General features: G+C 42.2%; 2 protein-coding genes across 2 annotated transcripts; both read right to left on the minus strand.

Annotated features, from left to right (window-relative positions):
- Positions 1-223: 223 nt before the first annotated feature.
- Positions 224-4,904, minus strand: c1qbp (complement component 1, q subcomponent binding protein). Its single transcript, XM_034606216.1, has 6 exons — positions 4,502-4,904; positions 2,825-2,975; positions 2,635-2,740; positions 2,405-2,500; positions 2,159-2,284; positions 224-1,036 (listed from the first exon to the last, which is right to left on the minus strand). The coding sequence occupies exons 1-6, from the start codon at positions 4,752-4,754 to the stop codon at positions 887-889; spliced, it is 882 nt and encodes a 293-aa protein (XP_034462107.1). The 5' UTR covers positions 4,755-4,904; the 3' UTR covers positions 224-886.
- Positions 4,905-5,723: 819 nt separating this feature from the next.
- Positions 5,724-13,241, minus strand: dhx33 (DEAH (Asp-Glu-Ala-His) box polypeptide 33). The gene is made up of 12 exons (XM_034606183.1): positions 12,847-13,241; positions 12,487-12,647; positions 11,139-11,366; positions 10,802-10,972; positions 9,879-10,064; positions 9,488-9,599; positions 8,757-8,916; positions 8,522-8,610; positions 8,306-8,433; positions 7,967-8,170; positions 7,451-7,537; positions 5,724-7,324 (listed from the first exon to the last, which is right to left on the minus strand). Exons 1-12 carry the CDS (start codon positions 13,055-13,057, stop codon positions 7,016-7,018), a joined length of 2,046 nt encoding a protein of 681 aa, XP_034462074.1. The 5' UTR covers positions 13,058-13,241; the 3' UTR covers positions 5,724-7,015.
- Positions 13,242-13,512: the final 271 nt, after the last annotated feature.

The raw sequence follows: 13,512 nt of genomic DNA on the forward strand, positions 1-13,512 counted from the left end.
CTCAAATTGACAGGATGCAAACAGTGGAGGGAAATATTCTACTTTTTTTTTTTTTTAAAGGACATTTGCCTACCTTCAGGGCTGAAACCTCTGGTATTAAAAATACATTGAAGGTTATGATCTTTTCAGTGATTTGTGAGGCTCTGATAAATGTCACGTGGCCACTCTACATATTTTAAAGAGCAACAGAATCACCTGATGAAATAAAACATCAAAACATCCATTCATATCAAACTGTTTTAATGAACACAGACCTTCCATTCTCAACACACAAAGATATATGCCATTCAGATTTAAACTGTTTTTTTATGGTCTTACAGAGTTGAATGTATATTAGTTAACATGAGCTCCTGTTCAAAGCCAACTTACAGTAAGACTCAGCAGGGTTACATAGGCTGTCACACACACGAGAGTTAGGAGTGACTTTGTAAACGCATTTGCTTTTCGGTGTTTGTGTTTTGATGTTCCATCCTGACTAACTTGTCCAGTTTTTGCTTGAGGGAACTTGAACATTTACAATAGTGACTGGACCATGTTGAACCACTGCAGTTAAGACAGTAACTCCAGAAGAGAGAGGCATTTCTTGAGATGATGGTTTCTGCACATTTTCATGACCTAAACCGTTTACGGCCTTCATATATTTAACTTATATTTCTATCTTGTTTAAGTTACAGAAAAATAAAGTCACATTTTCTCAAAGACCATGCTTTGCAGCCCAGTCTTTGTGACAATTCGTGTCACAAACACTATCGTCAGTCTCTTTAGAGTGCCAAGCAGATCAATCTTTCAGTGCTGCAACATTCGCTTTAGTCTTGCTGAACCATCGGATTTCCAAATTTGCCAGGACATGATTTAAAGATCAGTGAAATTCAGCTTCTATCTAACATTAGTTACATTTAACAAAGCCTTGGAGGTTTTCCAGGAATTTGATGTACTCTTGATGCTCAATGGCGGTGCTCAGCTCCATCAGTTCATCAGCAAAAGTGTTGTCGACCCCGCGGTCGGACAGGAAGTCCATCAAGTGGTCATACAGGGCCTGAAAAAACAACACAGCATGAAATCCTATGTCATTTAAAGTGACGCTACTATCCTCAGTCTCATCAACTCTTATCTATCCACCAGGGATGTCACGAGATTACATTTTATTCAGAGGAAATATCAAGGTTTTACGTTTTTCTCGATTATCGATACTATAGAAGGAAAAAAGGCACATGACAAGCAATAAATAGTAGAGTATAATAATATAGCTAATGAACTAAAATATGTAATTTTATAATAAACTATATCCAGTTAGTTTTTATAGTGTAACATTTGGCTATTAAAAAAAATATTTATGTAAGCTATTTTATTTAGTTGCCTTATTGTGCAAGGTTGGTCAGTGAATTTGTGTTCCCTGTCATCATAAGCAGTGTATCTGTTTGGGACTTTTATTGTGAAGGCTCACCAACTGAAATTGTTCAGTTTTCTGAGCGAAGTGTTGACTAGTTGTGAAAAAATAAACGGGCATACTGTCCCGGTTCAAACTCACATTCTTCATGTCCTTGTTATACTGTTACCTCTCGGTATAGGTGAATTAAACTCTTGGCTACATGTATAATGGTTAATAGGAAGAGAGGGAGGGAGGGTGTGGGTGTGTGTGTGTGTGTGTGTGTGTGTGTGTGTGTGTGTGTGTGTGTGTGTGTGTGTGCGCGCCAGTTGAAGGAGCTGTCAGTGGCCCGATTTAAACATGTCTTCTTTTACGCTCTCTGATAAACTATAGCTATATATATCAGACTATATAAGACTAACAGACATTGACGGGGGTCCATGGTACTGATCTCCTTCATGGCAGCAACATTGAATCACATCTCTTTAGCAAGTTATCTTCAAAGTAAAAGCACAACATTTATTTTGTTGAAGTAATGCTTTGTAGAGAGTAGAATTAAAGAGCTTTTATTTTGAAAAGCAGAGTGTGAAGATTGGGTCGCTTGCTTAACAGACCTCTGTAATAGCCGACATGCAATGTATAAAAAAATAACAGCAGTTGACTTTTATATAAACCACACGTGAACAGTAATAAAGCAAATTCAGTTTCATTTTATTATCTAACTTCACCCAAACCACAGACTAGTTATGTCAATTAAATAAACAGTTTTTTCTTTCACCACTCAGGTCTTACCCAGTCCAGAGAGTCTGTGCCGAGTGTATAGCTCGTCTCCTTCCACTCTGTATCTCCCTCGGGCTGGAAACTGACCTCACGGATGGCAAAGATGTCACTCTCCTCCTCTCCTTCACCATGACTCATCTGCAAATGCAAAACGAGATTCTTACTTACTTCACAGATTGGCTATCTCACAGAAAGGTCAGCGACATGCTGTTGCTCACAATGCGACATCTTACATGAATAAACACATACTGTGCTTACCTCATCTTCAGGAAAATGGCAGTCAAACACCAGGGAATGTTTTGCAGCCTGTTTCGTTACTTCAACAACAAAGTTTGGCGATGACACTATTTCTGGCTGTAAACGGAATTATAATTATTTTAATGTCAACAGCTTCAATCAGTAAATTCTTAAGTACCAACATAGTTATGACTGCGTATATTTTGTACATACACGTCTGACTTAAACAGTCAGGTTTGCTGTGGGCTCACCTCTTCTGCTGCTGCTGCTGCTGCTGCTGACTTCTGCTGTCCTTGTTCTGCCTCTTCCTCAAAGTTAGGAGGAATGCTGTTGTTGACGTTGAATGTGACAGAGATTCTGTGGAACAGCAGATGCGTTATGAGCTCATATACAGTAGCGTTCGCCGAACCATTTTATCTGCAGTCACAGCCGCAGACTTACTTGTCTCCTGCAAAATGTCTTGTGAGTTTAGCCTCTGTGCCGTTCATCCCCAGCTCCCATCCTCCAGACATCTTAGGAAGAGTTTTGGTTTTCTGGATCTTCTGCTCTTCTTTGATTTCATCAGAAAGGAAATCGCCGAATGCTTTGTCACCTGTTAAAAGTGTCAGACGGGTTAAATGACTCCATCATGAGACAGAAGGCAACAGAGATAAACTGATACACAGGATGAAAATTCACTAAGTCTCATGTGCCAACAAATGCAACAAACATTTACTATTCATTTTAGCTGTGAGTTTTTCTAGACAGAACCAGGGGTTAAATTGAGACAAGGCTGTAAGACTCAATGAGCACGTAGACAGTGGGATGCATTTTAATATCAGGTGTGAGCATGCATACTTTTGATTGGATCCGTCAGGATGGATGTTATTACCAGGTCTGAACAGGACCATAGACTTATCAGGGGATAGTCAGCCTTACACATCAATACGATGTATATTTCTACAGCTTTCTTGATCTCAATAAATCAAGCAATGATTAAAAAAATGTTAACTTTGTGACTGCAGAGAACATAAATGAGGTACTAATGTGCTTTCCCTAAGCATAGGCTGTCGACCTAATACGTTTGTGTTACAGAAGGGATTGTATTTCAGAATTACTTTTTGGATAAGTGTTTTTCTTTTTCATATTAACATTTATATTTGCTCTGATTCTCAGCCCAGTTCTCCTTAGAGACAGCTGCTATTCACAGTGTGTGGCCCTCCACCCACACACCAGGCAGAGCAGAGAGGCTGCAGTGGACACAGTGAAGCAGGTGAACTGATAACTTAACTTGATGAAAACTATGATTGTTACCGTCTGTGGCGTAAAAAAGGAAAAGGCCAATAAAGTGCTTAATAAAATCACCTGTTCAACAAACATGTAGAAAAATGAAGATGTCTTGCACAGTAATTCAAGTTCTGATGTCAGGTAATGTTATTGTTGTGGTAAGCATGTTGTTACATCACATTTATTTTAAAGTTAGACAGTTTATCAGAGAGGTTTTGTTTTTGTTTATTTAGTTTGTTAGTTAGCAAGACGATGTGGATCTTAAATAAAGTGGATTTAAGGCCACACACCAATACACTTGAATGTAAACGGCTAATTAAACCTAATCATTTATACTGAATTCAAAACCCCATAACTGAAGCTGGTTATTGCCTGAAAATGTGCAGAGATCATGTTAAGAAGAGAAGATGATAATTTACATAGGCTAGTACAGAACATGTGTATTTGACAGTGAGGAGGATTTCTATTGGAAACCACTTTACCAAGTGTCAAACCATTTTTCAATCAATATGTATTGATTATATAATATATATACATAAATACATATGGGTAGATACATTTTCCTCTCCAGATCAGAACAGACTGAATCCTAATTTAACCTCTGCTCACAGCCACTGTCTGTCAAGGTGAATGCCAACTATCTAAAGAGACTAGATGCTATCCTTGCTAACTTGTGACTGACAACAGATCGAAATCAGTTGTGTCTAGTGGCTGAATGTATTAATTGAATATATTAATTTAAGTTAACAGTTTGAGGTGCTCCACAGCTTAGTCCTCCCTCAACATGCAGCACTGTCTCATAGCAGCTAGCTTAGCTTAGCTCCCCTCGTCCCCTGGTTCCCGGGTGAATACCTTCTGTGTGCAGTCCTCCACATCCACACGACACCGAGGGATTCCGCACTCTGGAGCCGAACAGCTGTGGCCGGTAGCCCGACGAGGCTCCGTTGTTGTTGAGCATCCACAGGGAGCGGGTGAAGGGCCGCGCTGTGGCCGAGATCGGAGAGCACAGAGTCGGGCAGCAGAGCGGCAGCGCTCGGGCTGTGGACGCGGTGGCTGAGGAGACGCGGACGGCGGCTCCCACCGCCCGGACAACAGACTTCAGCATGACTGCGGTTAATAATAATAATAATAACAAGGGGAACAGCGAGGGAATAAGTTAGAGTGAGAACACACGAGCACCGAGCTGCCGCCTGTTGGAGCCGCTGCTGTAAGATGACAGTTACACACGTGTGGAAGGACACATTGACCTGTCGTAACTATGACCTCTGCACCGGAAGTTAAACTTTAAAAACCAGAGACGCAAAATTACATCATCTGGATTTTTTACATTACAAAACCACAATGCTTTGATGCTACATTAATTATTTAACTTTAATTAAAAGGTATGGATAATAACATTAATAACATTAATAACATGGATTTTATATAGGCTCTGATATCCAGGTTCCAATCCAACAGCGCCCCCTGCGGCTTGATGAAGGCGCTCCAGCTTCAGAGCAGAGATCTGACCTCAGTGAAGACTGGAAGGTTACAGCATCTGTAACAACACCACGTGTCTGTGGAAGATATGTTTCACATCAGGAAAAATTTAAGTAATGATGTAGAGATGTGCAGTGTCATTGCTGAAAACTGTACGCACATGTTGGTACGCAAATGCTCTGTGTGTATAGATGATGTTCTTAGAGCCTGCTGTACTCCGCTTTACACAGCACACTTCCCAAGATGTGCACATGTTCCCACAAGTTAGCGGCTACTGTAGTGTCCCCACCTCTCATGCTCTCCTGAGGAATTTTATGTTTATGTCTTGATTGATATACTCAAGAAATGTGATCATAAGGGCCTTAACCGAGACGACAGAAACACTGGAACAAAAGTCTGTTCTGTGTGTTTTTAATTCCTGTTGACTTGTAAAGTGTGTGTGATTTTATTTTTATACTGATATACTGAAATAAAGCTTAACTATGATACATTAACATTTTTCTTAAATTCTGTCCAAACCAACAAGTGGAAAACTCCCATGAGCCTCTTTGAATCTTTACTCTCCACATTCACATCAGACTCGTGCACTTGGGCAGTTTTTTTTTTTTATTTATTAGAAATTATAACATCTGTGTAACTAAGACTATAACAAATTACAGGATTTATAGTTATAATAAACTCATCAAAGGCGTGCACTTATTTGTGTAAAATTGACAAGGGCTCATGCAGATCTTAAACCATTTAATTAAAAACCTCATGGGCAGCCTGATGTGCAAGAGACTCGATCTCTGAACACACAACCAGTATGTGAGAGTAGGTCTGATGATCTCTACAGCAACACCAGATGCATCTGGTGTTTAATAGATTGTAAACAGTTGTCATTTTATTCAGGTTACAGAACATATTGTACAATCCTGAGTCCAGTGTAAAAAAAATGATAAGAGGAGCATCCATCCTATTCTTCAAATTGGTGAGATTTACATTCTACAAAGTATGTAAGACCTGAGGGATCAGATCGCTAACTACAATCTCCATGCATTGCTTTGCATCCATTGGTTGTCAGCACACGTCGGTTGTTTGTCTTTGCAATCTGAGTCATGGATCTGTGCAACAAGAGTAGAACCTGGAGAATAAGGCATGCTGCTTCTCCTGACGTGCATGTATTTGGGAAAGTGTGATACAGTCGTAGTTGTGTAAAAAAAAAGAAAAAAGGGGCATGCACAAGCACCCTATGTTTTAACCCTAACTTTGGTGTTTTTCATGTTTTAATATTATTACAGGAATTTATAGATTAAGACAAAGCTACTGTCCTCGTGTATTAAACCCCTTCAGAGCACTTTGTGTAAACCTACACGACATAGTGGGACCATCTAAGAGAAGATTGCTTTTCTTAGCCTCCAAGAGGCTAATAACTTTCAGGCAGAACTGGTCAGTCAACTACCTTGTATGAGAAAGTAGCTTAACAACTAAACACAATATTTTGTGAAGTTAATTTGACTTTGAGAAAAAGATAGATAGTTATCAGAAATGCATGCAAACGTTGAAAGAACAGGAGCAGGAAAACTCCAAAAAGAAACTATTCTTAAAAATGTTAAACATGTGGCTAAATGGCAAGAATGAATGTCAGGCAGAAGAAAAATAGTTTATAAAATGTGAATAAGAGTCTGGAGGAGGTCAAAAAAGTTGTGAGGCCTCAGTTTGCAGATTTCTGCTGCAGTGACACATGCCAGAGGTAGTGAAATCCAGAGAAGTTTACAGCACAGAAACTCAGATTCTTCTGATTTGTAGCAAGTGTCTTTATCCAAATTCAGCTCTGTAAAGAGAAAACATTTTTCCAGTTTTTCAGTCACTGGGTAAATTGAGAAAGGTGTCCTATTTCTCTATTGGTTAGCTCTTGCCGAGGTGGAGCTTGCGGCCAAAGTATTCTGGTGCTGCATCCAGCAGCCAGTCGGCGTCCACCAGACAGAGGTCTCTCATGTAGCAGCGCGACGTGTGCAGCAGCTCATTAAAGACCACGTATGCTGGCTTGGCCTGGAAAAGGACAGAGGAGGGATGGATGGCCACAGGCTGGTGGGTGTCCAGGGCTAAGTAGCTGCCGTCGGGTTGCAGCTCTGCGGCGTTGACGAACATCCCGTGGGCGAGGCAGCGGCGAACGTCCTCCGTGTCTGCTCCACATGACTCCAGCTTCAAATTCAGCTAGTGAAACAAAAACAATCCAGTCATCATGAGGCTCAAATGGGCTGCTGGTTCTACTGCTGTGACTTTAGGCCTACATAGAACATTCACATTTCCACTGTACATCCAGTGGTTACAGTTGTGTACCTTAAGGCAGATTTCTTTAAGTTGCGCCTGGACGTCTTTCACCAGACCCATGTTCCTGCTGTTGACAAAGTTCTCCCGACACCACTCCTTTAAAAGCAAACATAAAGAAGCTCAGCAACATGATCTAATCTCTGGGTTTCACCAATTCATTCATGTATTAGGGCTGTCATTTCTTATTTCAAATTCAAAGATTCATTTGAACGTGGGGGGAAACGTTCGTAGTCAACCCGTAATGACTCGTTTAAATTCCAATTATACAGTCTAGAAGCTCATCAGACCGTCTGAAGTAGGTGTCTCCTGATCCAGCAGAGGTGCAAGCAAATCCATCCTGAATTGATTCGTTACACCAGGGCATCTAAGAGTCGGCGTGAGTTCTACACTATAGACGGCAACCCCCTTATACAACTTATGCAACATTACGTGTCATGTCAAATTCACTCAAACTTGATTTTTGGAAAAACTTACAGCCCTAACATTTAGAAATATATTGTCCTCTACTTCTCCAGATATTCTCACCTTATTACCACTGACTTTCTTGAATGCTCTGTAAATGCTGAGGAGGGTCATGTGGTCTCCTTCGCTGGAGGAGAACTTCTTGCGCGCCGCGAGCACCTCGTCACGCCGGGCTGGAGGGTTGAACAATACAGTGTCTACTGACAGTAGAGACACAATGCACAAAATCTCCTCAGAACAGGAGTAATCCGGGGACAGCAGGATGGTCTGTGAGATGGAGAAAAGAAGAAGGCATCAACCACATTGGCACTATGCATAATAGACTTTATGTCATCTTCAACTAAATATACAAATCAATGCAGAGCTCCTGAACAGTTTCTTTTTGTGTGAAGCACTTTCTACCTTGGCATATCTTGGCTCCAGGGGGAAGCTTGCCATCTTCTTTCCAAGAGCAGTGAGGAAAACCTGGCCCTCCTTCCTCTCCAGGGCTCCCAGCAGCTCTAAATGCTCGATAGCAGAGTGAACGGCCTCTGGGATAAACACAAACTGGTCACTACGACCGACCAACTCTCTGGATGACCAGAGGAGCACAGTGATTCATGATCAGTAGCATCTTACCTGGAGAGGGCTTTGACATGAAATCAAAATTCATCACGTCTGGGATCCCCAGAGCCATTAACTGCAGCATCACGCTGGCCAAGTTACACCTGCGGCAGACACACAAACACAGAGGGGAGGAAAAAGAGCATATTCAATCAAATTGACCCAAATGAATCAATGTGCAGGAGAGCCTCGTTCAGAGCAGCACACACTGTACTGAAGTTTATTAACTGCATGAAACACAGAGTCCTACCTCTGGATCTCAGGCACAGTCATGGGGATGAGGTTGTCAAACTCCTGCTCGGTGTAGAGACGATAGCAGGAGCCAGAGTCCTCTCTGCCAGCTCGACCCGATCGCTGCCAGGCCTGTGCTTTAGAGACCCGCTGCACTGCCAGCACCTCCAAACCACTGTCTGCAGAGTCACACAACACATGTACAATAAAACGACAACAAGCACAATTCACTGTGTGTCATTCAGCATAAACAGATTATTTTATCGTTAACACTAAAATTAGGGTGTGTGTTTTTACTTATAGCTTTGGAGGACCTATTTAAGTACAGACACGTGAGGACATTTTAAAAGGGTTGAGTCTCTTAGGGTGAGGTTTAGGTTAGGTTGGGGTTAAAACACATTAAAACCATAATTGATTGGTTAAAATCCCACTGTAAAGTAAAACCCAAAAGGTAAATAAAATAATTGAAAAGGAGAAGCTTTAAAAGACCATAGACTATTCCAAACAAATAATAATAAATAACAACATGAAATTCATACTAGGAGAAGTATATTTAACATAAGTGTTAATCAAATCAGTAAAGAACATTTGACATGACTAAACTTACATACTACACTTAGGATGAGCCATTTCCTTGTGATGGTTAAGGTTAGGGAAAGGGTTAGGGAATGTATTATGCTAATGACTGTCCTCATAAAGATAGAAGTACAAGGGTGTGTGTGTGTGTGTGTGTAGACTGAATCCTCTCACCAGGATTAAAACGTTTGGCCTTCACCATCCCTGTGTCTATGACATATTTAATCCCAGAGATTGTAAGCGACGTCTCAGCGATGTTGGTTGAGAGGATGACTTTCCTACAACCCTGGATGAAAGTAAAGACAACAAACATTACGTTTGACAATAGAAAATAACGAGACAATGATACAAACAACTTCACAATGACAAGAAACTGGCTATTCAGTGGCTCTCCTGCATTAAAGAAGCCAAAAAAGTACATAATCTTAAACATAATCACAGTTGAGAACAGCAGCACACAGACTTCACACATTCTGTCCAAAACCAAAGTGACTGTTCATTCACAACGACTTCCTTTTGTTCACACAAATCTACAGAACTCTGTTGTGTTTGTTGTTGTCTTTACCTTGGGAGCTAGCTGGAAGACCCTGAGCTGCTGTGCTGGGGGCAGCGATGCGTACAGTGGGATAACTACCATGGGACTACAGCCGTCAGGAAGATGCTTGGCGATGTCCCGGCAAGTCCTCGCCAGAGCCTCGATTTCCTCTTGACCCGTCATGAAGACTAAAATATCATGGGACGGAGGCGCCTCCTGCATGCACACAACGAGACCACGTTGTGTTCCAGTGTCACGAAGAGTCATCACAGTACATGAACATGCACCAAGGGAAATGTTCACTCATTGTTTGCTTCCTTACAAGACGGAAGTAAACACATGATTTTTTTTTTTATAACTGAAAATAGATCTTTTTTAGATACCAGTGATTAAATAAGAAAATTTCCACACGGCGGATGTTTGCCTCCGTCAATCAGACTCATATGAGGTCACCATAACCTTGACCTCCGATCTTCCAAATCTAATCAGTTAATCTGTGAGTCTTATGTTGTTCACACCAAATACAACGTACGATTCACGCTACAGGACCATTTGTGATTGTTTGCTGATCACAGGAATTTCACATCTATCACGCTGCGCTATACGCATCGGCCGGGGCGAGAGATGCAACATTTGCGTCTTTGCATTGACTTTTTATGTAATCTCACCGTGTGACATATTTGCATCGTGTTTGGTGTGAAAGCACCATAAGTGAACATATGTGCCAAATTTGAAAGGATCCTCTCAAAGAGGTGTAAAGACAACATGTTCACGAGGCAAAAATGGGTTTATGAGATCAAACTGGCCTTGACCTTTGATCACCAAAATCTAATCAGTCCATCTTATATTCCAATTGAACTTGAAGAAATTACACAGAGGCATTCATTGGTTTTTTTTTGCATACACAATAATAGGATTGACAGATTAGTTGATAGTTAAATGTTGAAAACTACCTGATGGATCTGGAACACAGACACGAGTGCAGCCTGCAGGTAGTCTGACTGGGGATGCTTGGTGTAGTAGATCTGAATGGGATGCTGCCTTCCCTCCAGGTACAGCACCGGTGACTTGTTGAAGTATTCAGAGAACAAATCTACGTCCATTGTGGCCGACATCACTATGACCTGTGCAGAAAAAACAATAAAAAAAAAGTTAAAGAAAGAGATCAACAAAGTAGGAGCAGAAAATTTGCTTGTGTGTAATAATGCAGAGCAAGATTTTGTTGAGTTGAGTGTTGACTACGAAAGTAAAACTTTATTCAACCCTGGGCGGCTCCAACTGTTCTCCTACCTTCAAGGGAATCTTATGAAGTTCTCTCCGCCTGCGTTGAGCAGTCTTAACCACGCCGAACAGCACATCAGTGTGCACGGTGCGCTCGTGAGCCTCATCCAGGACCACCACGGTGTAGCGCAGCAGTAACGGGTCTCCGATGGCCTCACGCAGCAGCATGCCGTCTGTCATGAACTTCAGCTTTGTCTCGGAGGAGGTGACATCCTCAAAACGCACCGTGTAACCAACCTGAGGAGAAGTTTGAGTCAGTGAGGCTTAACACTGTTGCACTTGTTCGTCTCGTCTCATCCCTGCTGTTATCGGCTTGTTAAATGAATCAATGTGTTGTATTTGTATTTACTGATGTGGTTTGAGCAAATGTGGTTACTGATGGCTGTACTACTAATTGCCCCTCAGGGATAATACACCTTGAACACACTGATATTAGGGAAACCACTGTTGAGATTTTCCCACCAGCTAATAAACTTGTGACAACACCAGTGTTACTGATTACACCGGAGACTTAACAAGAATACGTGTGTGTTGGTTCGGCATCTGTGCAGAGTTTACTTAATGTTACATTACACCAAGCAGTCTCTGGCTTCTGCTGTAATGTACAGTGCTCTCCACCCGTCTCTCTCTCTCAAACACACCGACTTGTCTGAGGTGTAGACGGTAGATTACCAAAATAACATATTCATCAAATCCTCCTTATCCTTGTCTGTCAACTCTCCTCCCATCATGTCATAAGACTACGGGACGCGGAAGGTGGGGCCGGGTTCTGTCAGAAAAATCAAAACACCTTTTGGGCTGAGTTACTACTCGGTCAGATCGGACAAAAAACTGCGGCCCAAGTCCCGCTCTACTCTCCTGCTGCACAGAGTAGACACTTTCCCAAGCACTGATAACTGGTGATGTGGCGCTAAAACTGTTACACAAAATAAACTAATTTCATGTCTGTGCCTCAGGAGGTACAGGGGGTCTTTCTAACCAGAAAGTTGGTGGTTCGATTCCTATCTCCCCCATTCCGCAAGCCAAAAACTATTTGGGCAATATACTTATTGCCCCTGATGGCTGTGCCGGCAGCGTATGAACGATGTGTGATAGAGAGAGTGCTGCACATAGATGCACTGTATGAATGAGTGTGTGAATGAGTGAATGGCAAAACTGTTCTGTGAAGAGCTTTGAGTGGTCATGAAGACTAGAGCTCTAACATAACTGATTAACTCAACATATATATATTCAAAGGATATATCATCAGCAATGTATTCTACCTTTTCTCCTACATACAGAGATGATTCTTCAGTATTGTGCATTGTGTGTTTCTAAGTATACACTCAGCAGTGGAACACCTGTCTCCTGTCCGTACCAGCTTGCCGAGCTGAGTCCTCTTCTCCTCGGCCACCCTTCCTGCCAGCGAGATGGCAGCAACCCGGCGAGGCTGAGTGATGGCGACCATGCCCTGTCGCCCGATGCCAGCCTCGTACAGATACTGGGGGATCTGAGTGGTCTTCCCTGACCCGGTCTCGCCTGATGTGTGCATGAGAGAGGAACGAGGCAAAATGAGTCAAAACAAGGCACTGCTGGTGTAACACACTGTGAAAAGTTGATTATCACGAACAGAATCTGACAACGGTTGATAATAAATCACAAAAAGCCATCATGTCTGATTACTATGTGAGGTGTATCTAATGTAAATACTGCGATCTGCCAGCAGCGGTGACTCTACCTATCAGAATCACATTGTGCAGCTGCCTCAGTTGGTTCAGCAGCTGCGGTTTCGCCTGGTAGATCGGAAGCTGTTTCCTCTGGACTTCTATCGGAGTGGTCGCATTCCCCTTTCTAGGAAGCAGCATGCCAGGCTTGTTCTTATCCAGACGGAAGAACACTGACCCCGGCTTGAATTTCTTAGCCGGAGGAGGGTCGGGGTCGTGGGGCATGGTCTAGAAAAAGTGACTCTGGTGGGGGGAACCTCTGCAGCTTCTTCTTCTTCTTCTTCGGGTTGGTCGGATGTCAGAGAGAAAAGAAATCAAAAGTTTTCTTCGTTGCTCACTGACACCAGCGTCACTGCGGATGTTTTGCTAGCGCTTCACTAAAACGTCCCCACGTGCTTACAACGTGGCGCGGACGTTTGACGTCATCACACCGGGAGTAAAATTCAACCCGCGTCGTGACTGTCAGGTTCATCCTCGTTTAAATCACTCATCAAACCATCTCAGTCTACATCATGTATTAGGGATCTTATAATTGTGGATAGCTGGCACGTGCACACACAGACATCAATTTAAAATAAATGAATGGTATACTCCTATTTGTGCAGAGCTTCCCTGTCAACAAATATATTGACACTCATTAAAGGTCCTGTCTGTGTCAGAGTCTCTGTCGGAGTCTGCTT

Source organism: Hippoglossus hippoglossus, chromosome 14 (genome assembly GCF_009819705.1).
Source record: "Hippoglossus hippoglossus isolate fHipHip1 chromosome 14, fHipHip1.pri, whole genome shotgun sequence".
In the NCBI taxonomy this organism is placed as follows: domain Eukaryota; kingdom Metazoa; phylum Chordata; class Actinopteri; order Pleuronectiformes; family Pleuronectidae; genus Hippoglossus; species Hippoglossus hippoglossus.